Source organism: Myxine glutinosa, chromosome 8 (assembly GCF_964187855.1).
Source record: "Myxine glutinosa chromosome 8, kmMyxGlut1.1, whole genome shotgun sequence".
NCBI classification, from domain to species: Eukaryota; Metazoa; Chordata; class Myxini; order Myxiniformes; family Myxinidae; genus Myxine; species Myxine glutinosa.
In genome coordinates, this window is record NC_136268.1 from 1,968,244 (window position 1) to 1,993,375 (window position 25,132).

Sequence of the window (25,132 nt, forward strand, 5' to 3'; positions counted from 1 at the left end):
GGACAAATATTACGCCATTTTCCAAATTCTCGACCAATCAAATGTGCTACTTGTTCTCTCGCCATCGGATAATATCGAGATTCAGATGAAATGCTGGTTCATAGGAAATATAGAACGTGCTCGGAAATGCAAAGCAAAAGTTTATAGACCGTTCCCATGTCCTTCCCATGTCGTTTTTTTCGAGACTGCGTGGGGTAAGGTTGTTGTGGAATGAAACTCAGACCTCTGGCAATAATTGAGGCTTTATTGAACTATTTCTCTACCCATTCCTACAACACAAGAATACAGTTTATTAGTTCCATATAAAGGCAATCAAAGCATACATCTCTTTCTAGTTCCTTGCAAGCGAGCCTTTACGTACCTGTTAAATCTCAGATGTCTACAGTGCAGGGATACATTATGCCACCTCGAGCGCACCGAATGGACACATTCTTTGTATGTCCATCCCCATTACCCTTTCATCGTTTTTTTTTAACCTTCTCCCCTTTCTTTCAGCTCCTCGGGTACAAGCCTCGACCCTTGTATTAACAAAAAATTAAAAAAGTCCTGTTTCTCTTGTAACAACAACAACAACAACAACATGCATTTTAAGGCCATTTTTCCCTGCTAGAGCTGGGGTTAGCCTTGTGGTCCCCATGACAATCTTCTCCATTTTGCCCTATTTTCTGCATCTCTCCTTGTTAACCCCCTTGCCCCCTTTCTTCTTCCACCATCTTTAGCCAAGTCTTTCTCGGTCTTCACCGTCCTCTACTTCCTTCTACACTCATTTCCATCACTCTTCTCAACCAGTCACTTTCATCCTTCCTCAACACATGACCAAACCATCTCAACCTGTTCCTCTTCACAGCATCGATCACAGGCTCTATTCCCATCAGCTTTCGCAATTCATCATCTGTCTTCCTCTCTCTCTCAACGATACTCCGCACATACACCGAACCATTCGCATTTCCACCCTTTCCAGCCTTTGTTGCTGCTCTATGTTCATTACCCATGTCTCGCTCCCATAAATCATAACACTTCTCACACATGCAGCATACACCTTTCCCTTCAGCTTCAACGACACTCCCCTCCTCATCAGCACGCCACTCAGTTCCCGAAACTTCTTCCATGCACATCTCACTCTCGCAACCGTTGCCGAGTCTGATCCACCTTCTCCATTCAGCATGTCTCCGAGGTAGCAAAATGTTTTCACACCTTCCAGCTTCACGCCATCTCCAAGATCCAACTCAACATTTCCTCCATCTGCAGCTCCCTCTGTGCACACCTTACATTTAAATGTAGCTGCCACACTGGTTAATGACCCTCTCAGACCACTGCATTTTTGATGAACCCACTCAGCGCACATTGTACATTGAATGGAGTTCACTCCGACACCCTTCCTGCACACAGCACATGGCCAATTCCCAGTTCTTTCCATCTCACCACATGCTTTACCACTTGCCATCACCTTAGTCTTTCCGATATTCACCTTCAGACCTTTTGTCTCCATACATTCCTTCCACTTGTTCATCTTTTCCTTCAGTCCATCCATACTTTCCGCAATCAACACCAGATCATCTGCATACAACAACTCCCACGATAAACCCTCCTTTACGTTCTGAGCCAGCACCTCCATCACAGCTACACATAGTAGTGGACTTAGTACCGACCCCTGATGCACTCCCACCTTCACTTCAAACTCACCACTGTTCCCGTCCTTTGTCCTTACAGCTGTGCGGGCTCTTTTGTACATTGCCATCACAACTCTGATCAACCATTCCTCCACTCCTAACTTCCTCAATGCCCACGTCAATACTTCGCGTGGAACCCTATCGAATGCTTTCTCCAGATCAACAAACCCAAGAAACAACTTCTTCCTCCTCTCCATGTACTTCTCCTGCAACTGCCTCACAATAAAGAGCGCGTCTGTCGTTCCTCTTCCTGGCATAAATCCAAACGGCATTTTGTCGATCTTCACCTTCTTCCTTATCCTCCTCTCCAACACCCTTTCCAATACCTTCATTCCATGCTCCAATAACTTTATCGCTCGGTACGAGCCACACTCCAGAGGGTCACCTTTCCCCTTGTATCGAGGGACGAGGGTACTCAGTTCCCAAACCACTGGAATGCGGCCTTCTTTCACCACCAGATTACAGATCTCTGTCATTCTCTTCACACCCCAACTTCCTGCTGCCTTCAACATATCTCCCACAACTCCCGTCGGCCCTCCCGCTTTTCTACTCTTCATTGCTTTTATCGCTTCCTCAACTTCCTTCTCAGTTATCTTCTCTGCCAGTCCTAAAACTGGGTTACTCTCGATGTTGCCATCCCATTCATTCTCTGTATTCAACAGCATTTCCATATATCTTTTCCATCTTCCTTTAATTCCATCTGGGTCCACAACGATTTGTCCCACTTCATCCTTCAAGCAACTCACCCCTATCACATCACACCTCTCTTTCGCCATCTGCTTTGCAATCCTGAATACTGCTCTCTGACCCTCTTCCGAATCCAAGCGTTCTCCAAACATTTTCCGACATGCCTCCTGCGCCTTTGCTACCTCTTTCCTTGCAGCCTTCTTAGCTGCCTTATAACTTTCATGCTCTGCCTTTTCTGCCCCCATACCCTTCGCCTTCTGCCACTCCTTGAACTTCTTCCTCTTCTCGTCAATCCTCTTTCCAACTTCATCATTCTTTTCTTCTTTCTACAATTCTACAAATACTGTTTATTCTACGTGCCAGGAGAGAGTATATCGACTCCTGACGAACTCTTCTGATATAAACGTGCAGCTCCAAAGAAACATGGCAGTGTGTGCAAAGCGACTGAGAAACAGGTGTAGCGGCCACTTCCGTGTTACAGATTTGGCGCGCACTCTTCACACATAAACGTGTGACTGAGAAAGATGTGTAGAGGTTGAAAAACTTCATCTTCCAACTCCCCACGATCGGCTCACCACGACGTCCTCTCCCTTCACTTCACCACAACGTCCTCTCCCTTCACTTCACCACGACATCCTCTCCCTTCACCTCACCACGACGTCCTCTCCCTTCACTTCACCACTCCGTCCTCTCCCTTCACTTCACCACGACGTCCTCTCCCTTCACTTCACCACGACGTCCTCTCCCTTCACTTCACCACGACATCCTCTCCCTTCACTTCACCACGACGTCCTCTCCCTTCACTTCACCACGACGTCCTCTCCCTTCACTTCACCACGACATCCTCTCCCTTCACTTCACCACGACGTCCTCTCCCTTCACTTCACCACGACGTCCTCTCCCATCACCTCACCACGACATCCTCTCCCTTCACTTCACCACAACGTCCTCTCCCTTCACTTCACCACGACGTCCTCTCCCCTTCACTTCACCACGACGTCCTCTCCCTTCACTTCACCACGACGTCCTCTCTTCTTGTAGTTGAAACAAAACCGAAATCGAATTTTGAACACTAAGAATGACTTGATTTGGTTATTACTTTGGTTTTCATATTGAGTCCCAAAGTGGGGCTGACCCAGCTGTAAACTTCCGCCCTGGTGATTTGCTTGATGTGTGAGCCATCCGTCGGAAAGCCGAACTGGAGGATAATCTGCCAGCACATGGGACATTGACAGGTGGTAAAAATCACACGGCGTCTCTTTTAAACAGTGGGCATGTTATCACTGGCACCCTCAACGAATTACAACTTCCAGACAGGTGAAGGGGGGCAGACAGGTGAAGGGTGGCAAACAGGTGAAGCAATTCTTTGTTGTTTTTTGCCCCATCTCCTCGTGGCATTGACACCATTCGTTATTTTAACAGTTGTCTTCACAGAGTGATGAAGAATACAGCAGTGAGGCAGATGATGAGAGTGAAGATGAAGATATTGATGAAGGAGACATGGACGAGGATGTTGGGATCATGGGAATGGAGGGAAAGGAAGAGGTGAGTTTTTGGTTGTGGTTGTTGTTTTTGGTTGTTGTTGTTGTTGTGTATCGCATTTGAAATATATCGCAAAATACCTTCCAGCATATCACTCTTCTTGACCTCATTTCAGCCAGGTTCAGACAGTGGCACAACGGCGGTGGTTGCGCTGCTGCGGGGCCGACAGTTGGTGGTAGCGAACGCAGGGGATTCACGCTGTGTGGTTTCCAATCGAGGCACCGCTGTCGACATGTCATGTGACCACAAGCCAGAGGACAAGTTAGAGCTGGACCGTATTCGTACGGCCGGCGGCAAGGTCACGCTCGATGGAAGAGTCAATGGCGGGCTGAACCTCTCTCGAGCCATCGGTACCTATGGGCATGAACATCCTGAACCGTTCTTCCTCTTCCTCTCATTATGTATATTTTGAATGCTTCTGCCTTTCCCAACGTGCCTCGATTGTTTCCTTGTCCAGGTGACCACCTGTACAAGCAGAATAAGGAGCTGCCACCAGAAGAGCAGATGATTTCAGCCATGCCAGATGTGAAGACCCTTCACTTGGAGGAGGAGCACGACTTCATGGTCATTGCCTGTGATGGGATTTGGTGTGTGCCATTTCTAACTTGGTATCAAAAATTCATGTCAAAAGTACTGCAACTTCCAACTACCTTTGCTATTACAGTATAATCCTACATTATACTGTATAGCCAAAGGTACTGGGACAGCACACCTGTACCTTAATTGAATCGCGCCAAACTGCTTGTGCATGGTTTACATGAATGTAAAGGCAGGTGTAGGACAGGTATCAAAACTCAGTTGTAATCAAGACGCCCATGAGGGAAAAAAACTAACTGGGCATCGATTATGGGATTGTTATTGGGTGCCAGAGTATGAGAACGTTCCCATCGCATCGGGCCTTCCGAAATCAATTGTGGGTAATGTCCTTGCTTTTGTTTTGGAATGACTTAGGAATGTCCTGAGCAGCCAGGACGTCGTGGATTTTGTTCGAGAGCACCTGGGCCAAGAGGACAAGAAGCAGCCCCTTCAACTTTCAACGATTTGTGAGGAGGTGGGTACAACGCGCTCATCCGTCATTCATGCCGTGCGTGGTAAGTCGATTGCTTAAACTGGATGGCGAGCATTGTTTGATGGCATCCCTCAGCAACATATGGACCTGACGAGGCCTTTGGATGTTCTGTTGGGGCATGACATCGCAGCTGTTCGGTTTTATGCTTTTGCGCTTTTATAAAAGTCAATTTGTGCTGAGGGAGCCAGGGTTAAGTTCCAAATTGACGGCTCGTATATGATGTGGGAGGAAGCGGGAGAGCACGTGAGGCTTTTCTCCCTTGCGCTTACAAAACATTCCTCTTCCCAATATTTTGCAGCTGCTCGACCACTGTTTAGCACCAGACACGTCCGGAGATGGTACGGGTTGCGACAACATGACTTGCATAATCGTCACCTTCGGCCAAGGGGAACCGAGCCACGGGAACGCATCCAAACGGAAATTGGAGCAGAAGGCCGTCGGCCATCACACGCCGAAGGACAAAGACTGCGATGGAGAAGAATCTCGAAATAAGAAGACGCGATCTGAATGATCCACTCAAATGGTCGTCCGTCGTTTTTGTGTTTTCTCCCCACTCTTCGTGAACGTCGGTCTCCCGCCACCGTGTACTCCCGCCCATTCCGCACAACGCTGGGCGTCCCGCGTTCTCAGGTCGAACCTGGCTCATCCCTCGGCGACGGCCCATTTGCGCGTTCGATTCCACCTCTCCCGTGCGTTCTCTCTGCGGCCCTCGTGACTGCCGTTCAACTTCCAATAGCTCTTATTTTTCTACGATTACATCGGCAGCACGGAGTGGCCTCGTCGTCGTGCATGGCAATGCATTGTTCGAGGAGGAGTTTTAACCCTTTATCTCAGATCATTTATCTCATCATTTTTGGCTTGGGCCTACTCAGCCATTGGCTTGTTGCCATTTTTTTGTGTTTGTCCACCGGCACGTCGTCGTGTCCTTCCAATGTACCAGTGAGCCTTCACATCTCGAGCGTGTTGTGTCTTCTTCTTCTGCTTCTTCTTCTTCTTCTTCCTTCCAATGAACCACTGAGCCTTCACGTCTCGAGCGTGTTGTATCTTCTTCTTCTTCTTCTGGCATCTCCACGCGCCAATCGTCATCCCTCGTTGCACCACCTCGTCGTTCTCCCTTCGCTTTATTATCATTTCCGTTGTTATATTTGACTCAAAAGTTTTCTATTTATTTTATTTTTTGTTTTCAAACGGCATCAAGAGGAAGGAACATTCGTCCGAAACATAAAAGCAATTTTAAACGCTCGTCCCATTTCGGGAATGCTCTTTGCCTACGGACGGACGTCGTATCAAATAGTTTCGACGTTTGTTTGTTTTTTTACCTGCAGTCGGCAGCATTTCATTGTCTCGAAGTGTCATGTCGTGGGTATTTTTGCGACTTGGATCCTGTGACGCTATTTCCTCTCTGGGTCAGGCTTTTGCTGAACATCTTGCAATTTCAAACTGCCCCGAGCTCCGCCGGCTTGAGGGAGACCACAGAGCGTCTGTCGGGGACTTTCCGTTAAGGTGTGATTGGTTTGGTTATTTTCACGTTTATTCCGAGCACGTTGTACATTTTTATTGATAAATGGGGACAGGTACCCGGTCACGAGCCCGTTCCTCCAGCGAAAAGGCTTTATGCCGTTCGGAGCGTCGTCGGATGAACGAGGTTGCGGACGTGGCTTCTGCCGTACAAGTTTTTCAAAGAGAGGTATCAAGATGACGTCACAAACCTGGACACGTTTGAGGTTCCGTCTGCTGGAGCCAGTGAGGTGGTGACTGTGTTGTTATTATTTCGTAGCTTGTTGTTATTATTACTATCGTTGTTTTGTCCTCGTCAGAGCCTAGAGTGGAGCGACAATGGATATGAACTATGAATAGATCTTCGTGCTGGTGTTTCGGCTCATTTCCTGTTTCGCAATTCGACTCGACCGTTGTTTATATTTTGAGGAAAGTAGATCCCAACTGTCGTTGTGGTTTTGTGCGACCACATTAATTTGTATTGAGTGGTTAAATGTGGTGGACCCTCAGGTCATGGATGCTGTCGCAGTCATCGGAAGTAAAAATGGGATTTGAAAATCCCCCGTCTCTCTCTCTCTCTCTCTCTCTCTCTCTCTCTCTCTCTCTCTCCACATGACCTTTTGATTCTGGTCACATGACCTTTTGATTCTGGTCACATGACCTTTTGATTCTGGTCACATGACCTTTTGATTCTGGTCACATGACCTTTTGATTTTGGTCACATGACCTTTTGATTCTGGTCACATGACCTTTTGATTCTGGTCACATGACGATTTGTTATCTCCTTTGATAGGGTAGATCACACTATGGGACAGCAATGTAGGTTGGTGTAGCTTGAGATCGAAGAGCCGATGTGGCAACTGCTTCCCGTGGTGGGAATTTGCTCCTATTGGTCTTGATTTCCTTCTTTTTTTTGTGTTGATTCAGACCTAAGTGTCTTAATCGTCCTTGGATGGGTTTCCATGGTGACAATTCCAATTGGCTTTACCGAGGACGAAATGTAGAAAAGTTGAGGAAACATGATTTTAATTTTGTTTCCATTTGCTGAGTTTGGCAGGACGTCCTGCTCACGTGTGTGCCTGTTTGTCAGAGATGTCATGTTGTTCTCTGCTTGTTCCAGTTTTGCTATATGAAAATAAAAGCTATTTACAAACTGCCTGGTTCCTGGCGTGCGTCCGTGCGTGACCCTCAATAGACATCTTCTGTCTTCATTCAAAAGGATCATTTTTATACGTGACCCTCGTGGGATGTTATGCGTTCTCGTCCAACGTTCCATCCACTCGGACCTCGTGCCGGAGACTGTCGAAGATTGCGACGACGTTTGAAGCCAATTTTATGAGGTGTGAGGCCACGGTGTTCCCGGGCCCACGAGCGCGCACACCCTCCGCCAGGTTGAACAGTATGTTTTGTATCCATTCTTAGGTAGGATCTGGATCCGGACCGGAACCAAAATCGAATCTGCTTGTTCTTGTCACCTACTGAACCTGTCCACCAGGTTTTGTCCGGATCTGTTCACAAAGTTTTGAGATATCCTGCTTCCGGGTGAAAATTGATTACACTGGCTAGGTTACGGAGCGGTCGAGCATCGCTTGGTGTCCATCTATCGGTGTGTGGTAGCAGGTACTATGGTGTCGTTTATTTAGATGTCCAATTTGGAGAGATGCCCTCGTGCTCTGTTTTAATCGGAATTATTTGGATGCAGCAAAGTTATCAATAACACTGGTCAACAGCTAAATTGGTTCTGACTTATTTTCAACTGTTTCTAACTAATTTGGTGCCCACGAATCCGAATCTGACCTTAAAATTTCGCTATCACGTAACCTTGACGTAGTACATCATAAGTGTGGAAAAACATCATTAGAGCATGCGAATTGCTTGATTAAGTCTCAATAAGTCTATTTATTGTCACAAAAAATAATATGAATTTGAAGTTTTTATTTACATCACATAAAAAAATGTAAATCCCCAAAAATAATATGAACTTTATAAAATCTCACAAAAAATAATATGAACTTACAGTTTTTATTTACATCACATTAAAAGTGCTTCTGAACTTTACTTTTGCGTTTGTAGGAGCAATCACTTTCACGCTGTAAAGTCCAACAGTGGTCGCCCATCATGTTTGGATTGAATCGGCCTTGATATCGAGTCTCCATGATGGCAATTTCCTGGTGAAACCTTTCTCCATGTTCATCACTGACATCGCCAAGATTTTGTGGAAAGAAGTCCAGATGAGAATGCAACAAATGTATCTTGAGTGACATTCGAGCACCGAGCGCCTGGTAACTCTTCAACATCTTGTCCACAAGCTCTTCATAATTTGGTGCTCGAAAATTTCCAAGGTAATTGTTAGCAAGAGCCACAAAGCTATCCCAAGCAACGCTTTCCAGCTCAGATAGTCTCATTACAAAGTCCTGATTAGTGAGTACAAGACGGATCTGACCCGAATTTCGGCTGTGGCTGATATTCCTCTGGAACACTGGTTCTCAAAAACTGGATGTGCTCGTGAAAATTGGATATCATCATCGAAATCTACAGGTTCATGTTGGTTAGAATCGCCTCAAAATATACCAGAACCATAAAACTTTTGAAATGTTGTTAAACCAGTGTAATGCATTGATGAACGGTGCCTTATCTGATTATTATTCTTTCAAGAGATGGTGTGGAGTTCGATTGGAATAAAGCTCACGATCTCTGGAGTTTGTGGACTTGATTTTCACCACACAACCTGCGATTAAATCTAGAAACACGCATTTAAAACACTTAAAAGATGAACACGTGATTGGGAAACACATTAATGCACGATGGTGACATGTACTCGACACCTCTCACCATGTGACGTGTGTATCCTGTAAACACACATAACTAACTCGCACATGACGAGAAAGTTGAAAAGTTCCACCACTGTATCTGCCATTGGACTGCATCCAGTATCAGCAAATAATTGATCATGGAAAATCCAAAGTTGTGGGTGGGGGCACCCCCTTCCCACCACCCGCCCCCCCCCTTGAAGCCGCCTATGGAGTCGATGGTGTTCCCAAGCCAAGGCACGTTTCAATTGGCTGAAACAAACTGGCGGCTTATGAGCCCAGCAATGTGACAGAGGGCTGATCAAGATGGCACACCACTAATTTGGTAAGGCTTATTTTGTTTTTATCTCACCTGGAACGTAGCTCGGGGAGCTTATGCGATGGCGCGTCGTTCATCCATCAGTCCATCAACACAAACTCTTCTCCAAAACTGCTGAAGCGATTGTGACCAAACGTGGCTAAAATCCTGTAATCTCTCCTTCTCTCTTCTCCTTCTCCCTCCTTTTGCTTTAAATATTTCCCTATTGATTCTTGTCTTTTTGCAATTGTTGTTTTCATGTATTGTTATGCATTATGTTTGCCACTCTGTCAAAGCGCCTTTGGGCTTCTGGAAAAGCGCTATACAAAATAAATGAATTATTATTATTATTATTATTAAAACTAGGGCATTGCCCGTACGTGGGTGCCCGTTCCGTGGCCAAAAAAAAAAAAAAACGCTACCCGTACGCTCTACCCCGCCCGTACGCCCGTAAACAAAAAAAGCAACGCTCTTCGCTTCCGCCCTTCGCTCTGACTGAATTGGGAGAAATAATGCGCATAAGAAATCGAATTACGTACCGTAATGGCGGTCAGCTCGTAACGCGCTCAGCTCCGCTCGTCTCACATCGGCCACGCCTACGCAACAGAGCGTTCTGTGATTGGCTGCCGGAAGATAAGTCGTCACTGTCCGGAAGTTCGCAAATCGCAGTTAGGATGAATCGTTTTAATTTAATCGCAGTTTGAATTCGTTTTAAAACATAGTTTAACGGCAACATAGTTTTCCAACGTGAAATAAATGAATACGCTGTCAAATGTGCCGTCCGAGGCAGAGTCTGATCGCCACGTTCGGCACACGTGATAGCTCGCTGCTCTCTGATTGGTTGAAGCGTTTTTTGGACATAGCTCGGTAAGTAATTGTCCGATTAATATGAAACCTTGAAAAGGCACATCCTCGGGTCCCCAGCAATATACCTGGCAAGTTTCAAGTATATCGGACCCGTGGTTGTCGAGAAACAGCGGTCACAGACACACAGACACACAGACACACAGACACACAGACACACAGACACACAGAGATTGCTGGAATTATAGATAGACTAGGGCATTGCCCGTACGTGGGTGCCCGTTCCGTGGCCAAAAAAAAAAAAAAACGCTACCCGTACGCTCTACCCCGCCCGTACGCCCGTAAACAAAAAAAGCAACGCTCTTCGCTTCCGCCCTTCGCTCTGACTGAATTGGGAGAAATAATGCGCATAAGAAATCGAATTACGTACCGTAATGGCGGTCAGCTCGTAACGCGCTCAGCTCCGCTCGTCTCACATCGGCCACGCCTACGCAACAGAGCGTTCTGTGATTGGCTGCCGGAAGATAAGTCGTCACTGTCCGGAAGTTCGCAAATCGCAGTTAGGATGAATCGTTTTAATTTAATCGCAGTTTGAATTCGTTTTAAAACATAGTTTAACGGCAACATAGTTTTCCAACGTGAAATAAATGAATACGCTGTCAAATGTGCCGTCCGAGGCAGAGTCTGATCGCCACGTTCGGCACACGTGATAGCTCGCTGCTCTCTGATTGGTTGAAGCGTTTTTTGGACATAGCTCGGTAAGTAATTGTCCGATTAATATGAAACCTTGAAAAGGCACATCCTCGGGTCCCCAGCAATATACCTGGCAAGTTTCAAGTATATCGGACCCGTGGTTGTCGAGAAACAGCGGTCACAGACACACAGACACACAGACACACAGACACACAGACACACAGAGATTGCTGGAATTATAGATAGATAATATTGCTGCGGTTTTGAGATTTGTACATACTAGGGCATTGCCCGTACGTGGGTGCCCGTTCCGTGGCCAAAAAAAAAAAAAAACGCTACCCGTACGCTCTACCCCGCCCGTACGCCCGTAAACAAAAAAAGCAACGCTCTTCGCTTCCGCCCTTCGCTCTGACTGAATTGGGAGAAATAATGCGCATAAGAAATCGAATTACGTACCGTAATGGCGGTCAGCTCGTAACGCGCTCAGCTCCGCTCGTCTCACATCGGCCACGCCTACGCAACAGAGCGTTCTGTGATTGGCTGCCGGAAGATAAGTCGTCACTGTCCGGAAGTTCGCAAATCGCAGTTAGGATGAATCGTTTTAATTTAATCGCAGTTTGAATTCGTTTTAAAACATAGTTTAACGGCAACATAGTTTTCCAACGTGAAATAAATGAATACGCTGTCAAATGTGCCGTCCGAGGCAGAGTCTGATCGCCACGTTCGGCACACGTGATAGCTCGCTGCTCTCTGATTGGTTGAAGCGTTTTTTGGACATAGCTCGGTAAGTAATTGTCCGATTAATATGAAACCTTGAAAAGGCACATCCTCGGGTCCCCAGCAATATACCTGGCAAGTTTCAAGTATATCGGACCCGTGGTTGTCGAGAAACAGCGGTCACAGACACACAGACACACAGACACACAGACACACAGACACACAGACACACAGAGATTGCTGGAATTATAGATAGATAACATCAATAAATGCTAAAGATTTGCCCTCCATAGTTAGTTCCATGAGCAACACGTAGGCCACCTTGTAGTATTAGTTATGTCATAGTATGTGTAAGAATAGGCCATTTCCCTTCATGATATCTGCGTTGTGTAAAGACATTAAGATTCGGTCCCCTATCATTTTGCGCCCACCCTCCAATTCTACCTCTATGGGCGGAATCTATCCCGCGCCCCATTTGGCTGACCCACTCAGTTTGTTACGCTTTGGCTGCCCTTTGCTCGCTCACGAGTAGAGTAACACGAAGTAGGCCTGAAAAGGAGGGACGCGGGGTCGAGGGTGGAGCGGCGGAGGCAACAGCGGTAAGAGCCACCAACCAATCGGGGCTCGGGTGACATGGCGTGGTAGGGCGTGGTGAGGCGCGTCTGGTAAGTTCCAGAGAGTTCGCTGGGCAGGGCTATATAAGTCCGTGCACAAAGCCCTCAGGAGGACTCGCAGAGAAAGGCTCAAACCGATCGCAGCACGGAGCTTACGGTCCAAGTTTTGATAATAAACTCGACCTGTGTGAGCTTTTTGAGGATTTTTGATTAATCTCTCTGAGGGCTGCCTGTTGGAGGGACAGTCGGTGCAGGAGAGATTTGGGTGGAGGAGGGTTTTCTCGGTGCACGTGGGATCGATCGTCAGGAAGTGGGAGAGGGAGCCAGAAGCTTGTGCTCCTCATAAAGTTTCGTCTGAGCTGGCCAGAGGCAACGTGCGGCTTCATGGTCTTGCAGGAACTGCACTGGGGAAGTCGTTCGTGGAGTTTGAGGACACCCACTGAGAAAGAGAAGGGTGGAGGGGAGGCTCCACCTTCGGGACACGTGGCTGGGGCGAGGCAGCCAGGACGCCATCTGAAACGCCTGAATTTCCTTTCACTCCCCTCCCCTCTCCCCTCGTTCCCCTCCCTTCCCCTCCTGCTCCCCCCCCCTGCCCTCCCCTCCCCCCCCCATCCTCACTTCAGTGTGTGGATGTATACAACAACAACAACAACAGGCATTTTAAAAGGCCATTTTCCCTTCAAGAGCAGGGGTTAGCCTTGCGGTCCCCATGACAATGTTCTCCATTTTGCCCTATTTTCTGCATCTCCCCTTGTTAACCCGCTGGCCCGCATTTCTTCTTCGACCATCTTTAGCCAAGTCTTTCTCGGTCTTCCCTGTCCTCTACTTCCTTCCACATTCATTTCCATCACTCTTCTCAACCAGTCACTTTCATCCTTCCTCAACACATGACCAAACCATCTCAAACTGTTTCTCTTCACAGCATCCATCACAGGCTCTATTCCCATCATCTTTCGCAATTCATCATTTGGCTTCCTCTCTCTCAACGATACTCCACACATCCACCGAACCATTCGCATTTCCATCATTTCCAGCCTTCGTTGCTGCTCTACGTTCATTACACATGTCTCGCTCCCATAAATCATAACACTTCTCACACATGCAGCATACACCTTTCCCTTCAGCTTCAAAGACACTCCCCTCCTCGTCAGCATGCCACTCAGTTCCCGAAACTTCTTCCATGCACATCTCACTCTAGCAACCGTTGCCGAGTCTGATCCACCTTCTCCATTCAGCATGTCTCCTAGGTCACAAAATGTTTTCACACCTTCCAGCTTCACGCCGTCTCCAATATCCAACTCAACATTTCCTCCATCTGCAGCTCCCTCTGTGCACACCTTACACTTGAATGTAGCTGCCACACTGGTTAATGGCCCTCTCAAACCACTATATTTTTGATGAACCCACTCAGCGCACATTGTACATTGAATTGAGTTCACTCCGACACCCTTCCTGCACATAGCACATGGCCACTTCCCAGTTCTTTCCACCTCACCACATGCTTTACCACTTGCCATCACCTTTGTTTTTCCGATATTCACCTTCAGACCTTTCGTCTCCATACATTCCTTCCACTTGTTCATCTTCTCCTTCAGTCCATCCATACTTTCTGCAATCAACACCAGATCATCTGCACACAACAACTCCCATGGTAAACCCTCCTTTACGTTCCGAGCCAGCACCTCCATCACAGCTACAAATAGTAGTGGACTTAGTACCGACCCCTGATGCACTCCCACTTTCACCTCAAACTCACCACTGTTCCTGTCCTTCGTCCTTGCAGCTGTGCGCACTCTTTTGTACATTGCCATCACTACTCTGATCAACCATTCCTCCACTCCTAACTTCCTCAATGCCCATGTCACTACTTCACGTGGAACCCTATCGAATGCTTTCTCCAGATCAACAAACCCAAGAAACAACTTCTTCCTCTTCTCCATGTACTTCTCCTGCAACTGCCTCACAATAAAAAACGCGTCTGTCGTTCCTTTTCCTGGCATATATCCAAACTGCATTTCGTCGATCTTCACTTTCTTCCTTATCCTCCTCTCCAACACCCTTTCCAATACCTTCATTCCATGCTCCAATAACTTTATCGCTCGATACGAGCCACAGTCCAGAGGGTCACCTTTCCCCTTGTATAGAGGGACGAGGGTACTCAGTTCCCTATCCACTGGAATGCATCCTTCTTTCACCACCAGATTGCATATCTCTGTCATTCTCTTCACACCCCAACTTCCTGCTGCCTTCAACATATCTCCCACAACTCCCGTCGGCCCTCCCGCTTTTCAACTCTTCATTGCTTTTATCGCTTAACCCTGGTGTTGGGCTAGCGGCTAGGGTGCCAGCTTAGGATCCCAGGATCCTGGGTTCGAATCCCGGTCGATTGCTGAATTAATGCCAGGGGGGTTGACTCAGCCTGTCATCCTTCCGAGGTCGGCTAATTGAGTACCAGTTCACTGGTAATTCCCTGCTTGTCGCAAAAAAAAAGAAAAAAAAAGGCGACAAAAAGGGTTGGCGGCAGGAAGGGCATCCGGCCGTAAAACATTGCTTCAAAAAGGGGACCAAAAAACAACAACAACCACGGTCCCCGAAAAAGGCCAACCCCCGCTTTGCGGGGAAAAATGGCCTCTAAATGTGGTTTTTTATTTATTTATTGCTTTTATCGCTTCCTCAACTTCCTTCTCGGTTACCTTCTCTGCCGGTCCTAAAACTGGGTTACTCTCTATGTTGCCATCCCATTCATTCTCTGTATTCAACAGCATTTCCATATATCTTTTCCATCTTCCTTTAATTCCATCTGGGTCCACAACGATTTGTTCCACTTCATCCTTCAAGCAACTCACCCCCATCACATCACACCTCTCTTTCGCTATCTGCTTTGCCATCCTGAATACTGCTCTCTGACCCTCTTCCAAATCCATCTGCGCCTTTGCTACCTCTTTCTTTGCAGCCTTCTTGGTTGCCTTATAACTTTCATGCTCTTCCTTTTCTGCCCCCGTACCCTTCGCCTTCTGCCACTCCTTGAACTTCTTCCTCTTCTCGTCAATCTTCTTTCCAACTTCATCATCCCACCACCATGTTTCCCAGTGCCTCGGTGGTCCTTTTGTCCATCCACATACCTCACCAACGGCTCCCAACAGACTTTCTTTCATTGACATCCAACCACTTTCAAGCTCAACCACATCATCCTCTACCCTACTCAGCCTCTCTTTTAATGCCTCCCTTACTGTCACCTCTTTCAACCTCCACACCTTCATTCTTGGTTGGTACTTCACCCGCCGAGCTCTCCTCGCACCTTTCACCCTTATGTCGCAGACAACCAAGTGGTGCTGTGAAACAGCCTCCTCCCCCGGGATCACCTTTGTTGTCCCGGAGGTGCCCCCTATCTCGCCTACGCACCATCAGGTAGTCAACGGTTGTCGTCGACCCACCTGACGTGTATGCAACAAGCTTATTATCCTCTTTCTGGAACTGAGTATTACAAATCAACAAATCAGCTCCATCAGCAAACTCCAAAATCCTTTCACCTTCTCCATTTCTCACACCATATCCGTAACCCCCATGAACTCCCTCAAAACCATCCATACTCCTTCCCACATGTCCATTTAGGTCTCCTCCTACCACAACAACTTCCTTATCTTTCACGTTTTCCATCAGTTTCTCTATCGCACACCAGAACTTGTCCTTCTCTTCATCGCTCCGACCAACCTGCGGAGCATATCCCGAGATGACGTTCACCAAGAGCTTTCCAATCATCATTTTCACCATCATCAACCTATCACTCACTCTAGTCACACTCACCACCCTGTCTACAAACTCCTCAGAAAACAGGACACCAACACCATTCATGCCCTTCGGGCACCCTTGCCACACAAACATGTATTTCTGTCCCTGCCTACCCTTCACCATTCTCACACCACTTCCCTTCCATCTTGTCTCCTGCACACAACACATGTCCACTCTTCTTCTGACCAATACTTCCACCACTTCTCCTGATCGCCCTGTCATTGTCCCTACATTCCATGTCCCAAACCTCAGAAACCGATCTCCACTTCGGGCTGTACCCTGCGGCCTGCGCACATGTAGTTGTAATTGTCATGGTTCGCTTCTTGAGGCAATGTTTTTATGGCCGGATGCCCTTCCTGACGCCAACCCTCTTAGTCACCTCTTACGACACGCAGGGATACGGTGTACCTATTCTAAACTGGGGTACACACCGGGGTTTTGTGTAATGTGTGTGTTTGTGGAAAAAAATTCCCCAAAGATAAGGCCGAGAAAAATATATTTCCGGGTTCTGGTCAGCGGGCGCATCGATTTTGACCCTGCGCGTCAACAAATATTTTTTTCAAATTTGGTATCGACGTTCGCGCACGGTTCTCCCCTACAAAACTGCGTTTAGTTTGTCCAAATCCAAAGAGGCGTTCCAAAGATATGAGTAGGTTTGTGTGCCGTCACGTCATGAATCCAATGGGGAAGTTGCAAGTGACGTCATCGGCTTAGTCACGTGACCGATTCGGTGGCAAAACATGGCTTCTGCCACCATCCGTAATGGCGGCAATTTGAAACTCGTCTCACATATAAATTGCCCCAACACGATGGTAAAGAGTTGTTGTACTGTCGGATGTACAGCCCGATTTCATAAGGGATCCGGCTTGTCATTCTACCCTTTTCCGGACGACACAACGCCTAAAACGGATTCATGGCTGCCTGGACTGCAGCTCTCAGGTGAGAATATGTCTCATGAAGCCGCTCAGGTGAGAATATGGCTCATGAAGCCGCTCAGGTGAGAATATGGCTCATGAAGCCGCTCAGGTGAGAATATGGCTCATGAAGCCGCTCAGGTGAGAATATGTCTCAGGAAGCCGCTCAGGTGAGAATATGGCTCATGAAGCCGCTCAGGTGAGAATATGGCTCATGAAACCGCTCAGGTGAGAATATGGCTCATGAAGCCGCTCAGGTGAGAATATGGCTCATGAAGCCGCTCAGGTGAGAATATGGCTCATGAAGCCGCTCAGGTGAGAATATGGCTCATGAAGCCGCTCAGGTGAGAATATGGCTCATGAAGCCGCTCAGGTGAGAAAATGGCTCATGAAGCCGCTCAGGTGAGAATATGGCTCATGAAGCCGCTCAGGTGAGAATATGGCTCATGAGGTTGTTACCTTCGCTCGCGAAGCGAAAAGCAGCATTAGGCATTTGGATACGAAGGCCTACATTTGGAGTGCGTATGGCGGACGTGTGGAGTGCGTGTGGCGTACTTGTGGCGTACTTGTGGTGTACGTGTGGTGTACTTGTGGTGTACGTGTGGCGTACTTGTGGAGTGCGTGTGGCGTACGTGTGGAGTACGTGTGGCGTACTTGTGGAGTGCTTGTGGTGTACGTGTGGAGTGTGTGTGGCGTACTTGTGGTGTGTGTGTGGCGTATTTGTGGTGTACGTGTGTAGTGGGTGTGGTGTTGTAGCGGTTACCGCTGGATGCACACAATCGCCTTGCACCGGCCAGAACACGGCCAGACGCGCCTCTCCCGGGCATGCCCGGACTCACTGTTCCCGGGCACGCCCGAACCTCCCGGGCACGCCCGGTCTCGTCTTTCCCGGGCATGCCCGATCTCGCCTTTCCAGGGCTCGCCCAGAGCGTCCGGGCATGCCCGCTATCGCCTTTTCAAGGCTTGCCCAGAGCGTCCGGGCATGCCCGCTATCGCCTTTCCAGGGCTCGCCCAGAGCGTCCGGGCATGCCCGCTATCGCCTTTCCAGGGCTCGCCCAGAGCGTCCGGGCATGCCCGCTATCGCCTTTCCAGGGCTCGCCCAGAGCGTCCGGGCATGCCCGCTATCGCCTTTCCAGGGCTCGCCCAGAGCGCCTGGGCACGCCCAGCCTCGACTTGCCAGGCTGCAGCCAAACACGCCCGGGCAGGTCCAGACTCGCCTTTCCAAGGCTCGCCCTTGACACCCGGGCATGCCCGGTATAGCTTTTGCCGGGCAAACTTCCCGACATAAATGTGTATATATATTGCTTCCCGATAAACGGGCTTGAGAATACCTGAGCTGTTTTGTTTCAATAAAGCAACTCGGACGAATTCCGTCTTTGGTCGCGTCAATTCTTTCGACTTGCGTTGGAGCGCAGTTCCTTCATTGGTGACCTACCGACATGGATACGGCAGTGACGCTTGAACTGCCTACCTTCTGGGAGGCTCACGCGGCTGTTTGGTTCGCTCAGGCGGACTCTCAGTTCACCCTGCGAGGCATCACCGCGGACGACACCCGCTTCCACCATGTTGTGGCGGCGCTCGGTTCCGCCACCGCGGCCCGCGCCTTGAGCCTCCTCCAGCACCCGCCGGCTGCTGACAAATACGACGCGCTGAAGACACTCCTCCTCGACGCTTTCGCCCTCTCACCGGCAGCACGCGCACGGCGCCTGCTCGCTCTGCCCGAGCTCGGCGACACGCGCCCGTCAGAGCGCATGGACTATATGCTCTCGTTGCTCGGTGCGCACTCTCCGGATTTTCTGTTCCGCGAGCTGTTCCTTCGCCAGCTGCCTCACCCGGTACGCCTCGCCCTGGCTGGCACGTTGATCACGGATTCCCGCGCCCTCGCCAGGGAAGCCGATAAGATCTCCTCGGCGGGCCAGCACATCGGCGCGGTTACCTGGAGCCCGCCGCCGTCCGAGGCGACGCCCACGACGCCCGAGCGCCCTGCGCGGTTGGAGGCCGAACTGCCGGTGCAACTGGTGGCCGCCACGCCGCACCATCCGCTTCCGACACGACGGCCGGGGCCTCCACCTGACCGTGCTTGGTGTTATTACCACGCCAGGTTCGGACACAAGGCTCGGACGTGCCGGCCCCCGTGCACTTTCGGCAGGTCGGGAAACGGCCGGGCCGGCGTTCATTCCCAGCCATGAGCGCCGGCCACTCGGGCAACTTGCTGTTTATTCGGGACAAAGCGTCTGGGCGGCGTTTCCTGTGTGACACCGGCGCCCAACTGAGCGTCATACCCACCTCCGAGCAGGACAGGCGGGACGCCGTTTGCGGCCCCTCTTTGGTCGCTGCTAATGGCTCGGCCATACGCACTTTCGGCCCACGAGTCGTCACCCTCTGCTTCGGCAGCCAGCGTTTTCAATGGACTTTTGTGACCGCCTGCGTCCCCATGGCTTTGCTGGGCGCCGACTTCCTCTGCGCGCACGGGCTGCTGGTCGACGTCAAACGTCGTCGCCTTGTCAACGCCGAGACCTTCAGCTCCCTGGCGTGCACGATGAGCAGCTCCGCGCCGACCGAACTGGCGTGCGCCCTCCCGGCAGCGAATGAGTTCGCTCGCCTGCTCGCCGAATTCCCGGCCCTCACGCGGCCGACGTTTTCGGCCGTCGCGGTGCGGCACGGGATCGAGCACCACATACCCACTACGGGCCCGCCGGTCTACGCCAGGGCCCGCCGCCTCGACCCGGCCAAGCTCGCCGTGGCGAAGGCCGAGTTCGACGCGTTGGAGCACCTCGGCATCGTGCGGCGCTCCGATAGCGCGTGGGCCTCGCCACTGCACATCGTGCCAAAGCCGGGGGGTGGATGGCGCCCGTGTGGCGACTACCGCCGTCTCAATGACGCTACCACCCCCGACAGGTACCCGATCCCGCATATTCAGGACTTTTCCGCCCGTTTGGCGGGACGGGTCATCTTTTCGAAAATTGACCTGATACGGGGCTACCACCAGGTACCTGTCCGGGCGGCCGACGTCCCGAAGACAGCCGTCATCACGCCGTTCGGCCTGTTCGAATTTTTGCGGATGCCGTTTGGCCTCAAGAACGCGGCCCACGCGTTCCAGCGCTTGATGGACGGCGTGCTGCGCGACCTGCCGTTTCTTTTCGTCTATCTGGACGATATCCTCGTCGCCAGCACGTCCCGCGCCGAGCACCTCCTCCACCTCCGAACACTGTTCGGTCGCCTCAGCGAGCACGGCTTAATTGTCAACCCGGTCAAATGCCACTTCGGTGCGACGACCGTTGACTTTTTGGGCCACCGCATCACCAAGACCGGGGCCGTGCCGCTGCCGACCAAGGTCGAGGCCATCACCACGTTCCCGCGTCCCCGTTCCATCAAGGCCCTCCAAGAGTTCCTCGGCATGGTGAATTTTTATCACCGATTCGTGCCCCGCGCTGCTCAGCTCATGCGGCCCCTTTACGAGGCCCTCCGGGGCAAGCCGGCCAAGCATGACATTGTTTGGTCCGCGGCCATGGACGCGGCCTTCGCCAGCGCCAAACGGGCCCTCGCCGACGCAACGCTGCTGGCTCACCCGGTGCTCAACGCGCCCATTGCCCTCACTACGGACGCCTCCAACTACGCGGTGGGCGCCGTCCATGAGCAATGGGTGGACGGGGTTTGGCAGCCACTCGCTTTTTTCAGCCGGCAACTCCGGCCGAACGAGTTAAACTACAGCACGTTCGACCGCGAGCTGCTCGCGCTATTCCTGGCCATTCGCCATTTCCGACACCTCCTGGAGGGCCGCCCGTTCACGGCTTTCGTCGACCACAAGCCGTTGGTCTACGCAATGGCTAAGGTCACGGAGCCGTGGTCGGCCCGCCAGCAGCACCACCTCTCCGCCGTGTCGGAGTTCACTACGGACATCCGGCACGTCGCCGGCAAAGACAACGCCGTGGCCGACTGTCTTTCTCGGGCCAGCGCGAACGCGGTCCACCTCGGCGTGGACTTCGCGCTCATGGCGGCCGACCAGACCACCGACGCCTCGGTGCAGGCACTCCGTGCGGCGGACACGGGCCTCCGCCTGGCCGACATTCCCTTCGCGGGCACCGTCCTGCTCTGCGACGTCTCCCAGGGCTAGCCTCGCCCCATCGTGCCCGTTTCCTGGCAGCGCCGCATCTTCGCCTCCATCCACGGCCTTTCTCACCCGGGCCGGAAAGCTTCTCAGAAGCCGGTGTCGGCGCGTTTCGTCTGGCACGGCCTTCGACGAAACATCCGCGACTGGGCCAACGCCTGCACGGCCTGCCAGCGGGTCAAGGTCAACCGCCACACCCAGGCCCCGCTGGCACCTTTCGCCGTGCCTGAACGGCGTTTCGACCACGTCCACGTGGACCTGGTGGGTCCCCTGCCCCCCTCGCGGGGGTTCACCCACCTGCTCACCATGGTGGACAGGACCACCAGGTGGCCGGAGGCTGTGCCCCTCGCCTCCACCACCACCGCCGACGTGGCGCAGGCGTTCATCGCCACCTGGGTCGCGCGCTTCGGCGCACCAGCGGACATCTCGTCCGACCGCGGCCCACAGTTCACGTCTGAGCTTTGGGGCGCGGTCGCCCTTTCGTTGGGGGTCACGCTGCACCGCACCACGGCCTACCACCCCCAAGCCAACGGGTTGTGCGAGCGGTTTCACCGCTCCATGAAGGCCGCACTCATGGCCGGCCTTCAGGACGACGGTTGGGCCGACCGGCTGCCGTGGGTCCTTTTGGGCCTTCGCACGGCCCCCAAGGAAGACCTCCAGGCGTCCGCCGCCGAGCTCGTCTACGGCCAGCCGCTCCGCGTCCCGGGCGAATTCGTGCCCGACGCTACCAGTCCCTGGTCCGCCGCTCGCCTGCGCTCGGACCTCCAGGAGGCCGCCCGACGATTTGCCCCCGTGCCGACGTCCCGCCACGGTGGCCCCCAGTCCTACGTCCCCCCGGCGCTTCGCACAGCGGAGTACGTCTTTGTGCGTCATGACGCGCACCGGGGGCCACTCCGGCCGCCGTACCCTTCCAGGTCCTGCGACGGGGCGACAAGTCTTTCATCGTCGACTTCGGCGGCCGGCCGGACCGGATTTCTGTGGACCGCCTCAAACCGGCGCACATGGACGTCGACCGACCACCATGGTTGGCCCTTCCTCCGCGGCGAGGCCGCCCCCCGTCCACAGTTCCCCCCGCTCGACCACCCACCACCACGTCGGACCCCTCCCCACGACCCTCCAGGGGTCGCTTCGGCCGGGTCATCCGGACCCCCCTTAAATTGACCCTGCCGGTGCAGGTCGATTCTGGAGGGGCGTGTGTAGCGGTTACCGCTGGATGCACACAATCGCCTTGCACCGGCCAGAACACGGCCAGACGCGCCTCTCCCGGGCATGCCCGGACTCACTGTTCCCGGGCACGCCCGAACCTCCCGGGCACGCCCGGTCTCGTCTTTCCCGGGCATGCCCGCTATCGCCTTTTCAGGGCTCGCCCAGAGCGTCCGGGCATGCCCGCTATCGCCTTTCCAGGGCTCGCCCAGAGCGCCCGGGCACGCCCAGCCTCGACTTGCCAGGCGCAGCCAAACACGCCCGGGCAGGTCCAGACTCGCCTTTCCAAGGCTCGCCCTTGATACCCGGGCATGCCCGGTATAGCTTTTGCCGGGCAAACTTCCCGACATAAATGTGTATATATATTGCTTCCCGATAAACGGGCTTGAGAATACCTGAGCTGTTTTGTTTCAATAAAGCAACTCGGACGAATTCCGTCTTTGATCGCGTCAATTCTTTCGACTCGCGTTGGAGCGCAGTTCCTTCAGTGTACTTGTGGCGTACTTGTGGTGCACGTGTGTAGTGTGTGTGGCGTATGTGTGGAGTGTGTGTGGCGTACGTGTGGAGTGTGTGTGGCGTACTTGTGGCGTAAGTGTGGAGTGTGTGTGGCATACGTGTGGCGTACTTGTGGTGTACGTGTGGAGTGTGTGTGGCATACGTGTGGAGTGTGTGTGGCGTACGTGTGGAGTGTGTGTGGCGTACTTGTGGCGTAAGTGTGGAGTGTGTGTGGCATATGTGTGGCGTACTTGTGGTGTACGTGTGGAGTGTGTGTGGCATACTTGTGGTGTACGTGTGGAGTGTGTGTGGCATACGTGTGGAGTGTGTGTGGCATACTTGTGGTGTACGTGTGGAGTGTGTGTGGCATACGTGTGGAGTGTGTGTGGACTGTGGAGTGTGTGTGGACTGTGGAGTGTGGGTGGACTGTGGAGTGCGTGTGGCGTCCTTGTGGAGTGTGTGTGGCATACGTGTGGAGTGTGTGTGGACTGTGGAGTGTGTGTGGCATACGTGTGGAGTGTGTGTGGACTGTGGAGTGTGTGTGGACTGTGGAGTGTGTGTGGACTGTGGAGTGCGTGTGGCGTACTTGTGGGTCCACACGGGTCCACAGGTAGATGACACAGGCTGTTTCTCGCAATACCGCGAAAAACGCCTCAATGGGCGTAAACTGACAGGTCCGTCTGACCAAACGACAGCTTTCCTGACATGTTGTTGATGCCACCCAAGATGGCGCCCGGAACCGGTTGCCATGGACGACGCTCACGCGATGCAAGGCCTCTATCGGCTGGATATTGTAATTTATTGAAACGAAGACGTTCTTTGTCGGGTTCGTGTGAAGCAAGGCCAGAAGGCCTAGAGAGCTGCGGGTGGTCTCGTTAGTTAGGCCTGGATCCTATCTCGTTTGTCATGAAGTTGTAAGTGTCTGTGATTATCTGGTGGACTGGGAGAAGAGATCGTGGGAGACCATCGGCCTGTTAGACCACTTGCGCATGCGCAGTGTTGACGCGATCGTCGCATTGGAATGTTTGACGGTACGGCGAGGCGATCTCGAGAACGAAATGGTAGTCTATAATATGCTTGAAGAACTTAATGATTTTCAGAATAAATACATTTTAATATAACTTAAGCTTGTGTTCATTATTTACAAAACAAAGGCCTGCAAGTCCCATTGGCTGTCTTTAATTTCTCTCTGGACGGTGCCACAGCAGATGAGGAGGACCGCAAGGCATGAGGACACAAAAAACACCTCTATATGTGCAATCCATGCTTTTCAAAAAAAAACAAAAAAAAAAAACCGCATCGCCGCATCAATTCTGGAACTTTGGTCTGACCAGAGACCAGCAATATATTGTTGCGAATATGGAATTTGGCCTCCATATCCACTTGTAAATATTCCCCTATTTCCCCAATACTCCCCAACTATCCCCAATCCCCCATTCCCTAGTCCCATTGTCTGTAAACAACACTCTGTAGAACCGACCTTCCCCTTTTTCCCCCATTAAATGTCGTGCCCAGGTCCACCGCATCTCACGTAGACAACTTTCGGACATCTTGCTAGTTATTCTTAGTCTATGTCAGTTAAGGACTCCTTTCCATTAATTCTGACTCTTCGTTGCACCAGAATGTGATTATATGGCACCAGTAGTGAGTTTAGGACCTTTCCCATACCTCCTTCCATCTTCTTCCCCAAACAACAACAACAACAACAACTACAGCTACAACAACAACTACAACCACGGTGCGCGGGGGGAGTGTGCGTCCTCCCACCAGCCCGGTTAGCCGCCATGACCATGCGCTCCACGGGGTTACCACGAAGGGGCTGGCTGTCAGCTCCTCGTCAAGGGCGGAGCCTGGTAAACCCCCCGCACGCACCCAATGAGAAGCAACGTGCCGATTCCACGAGGCGGAGCTAACGAGCCGAGGGCGTGTCACTCCCCGCCGGATATACGAAGCGACTCACCGGATGTGAGGTGAGATGCGCCCCCAGCTTGAGACGACAAGACGCCACCTCGAGCGCTGTGAAACCTCCCGCATCTCTGGACCGGACCGGGTCGATTCTGCCCTGAGCCCAGGTGCACCTGGAGCCATCGCTACCTGCCTTTCCTTGCCATCAATCCCCGTGTGAGTCAGCCTTTTGTCCCGTTTATCTGTCGTCTGTTGGGGTTAATATAAGAGTGTGTCTAAGTGCTTGTCTTTCTATGCTGTACCTCTCGTCCCTGTAA

General features: G+C 51.5%; 1 protein-coding gene across 2 annotated transcripts in view; it reads left to right on the top strand.

The window, feature by feature from the left end:
* PPM1G (protein phosphatase, Mg2+/Mn2+ dependent 1G) overlaps positions 1–7,621 on the top strand; it is a 73,677-nt gene extending 66,056 nt beyond the window's left edge. Inside the window, exons 6-10 of one of the 2 annotated variants that reach the window (XM_068124025.2) lie at positions 3,780–3,902; positions 4,015–4,249; positions 4,357–4,486; positions 4,851–4,950; positions 5,267–7,621. In XM_068124025.2, coding sequence (XP_067980126.2) covers positions 3,780–3,902; positions 4,015–4,249; positions 4,357–4,486; positions 4,851–4,950; positions 5,267–5,479 — 801 coding nt within the window. In that variant the 3' untranslated portion in view covers positions 5,480–7,621. The remainder of the gene's footprint in view (positions 1–3,779; positions 3,903–4,014; positions 4,250–4,356; positions 4,487–4,850; positions 4,951–5,266) is intronic. The other variant, XM_068124026.2, reaches the window with a different exon arrangement.
* The last annotated feature ends 17,511 nt before the right edge of the window (positions 7,622–25,132 follow it).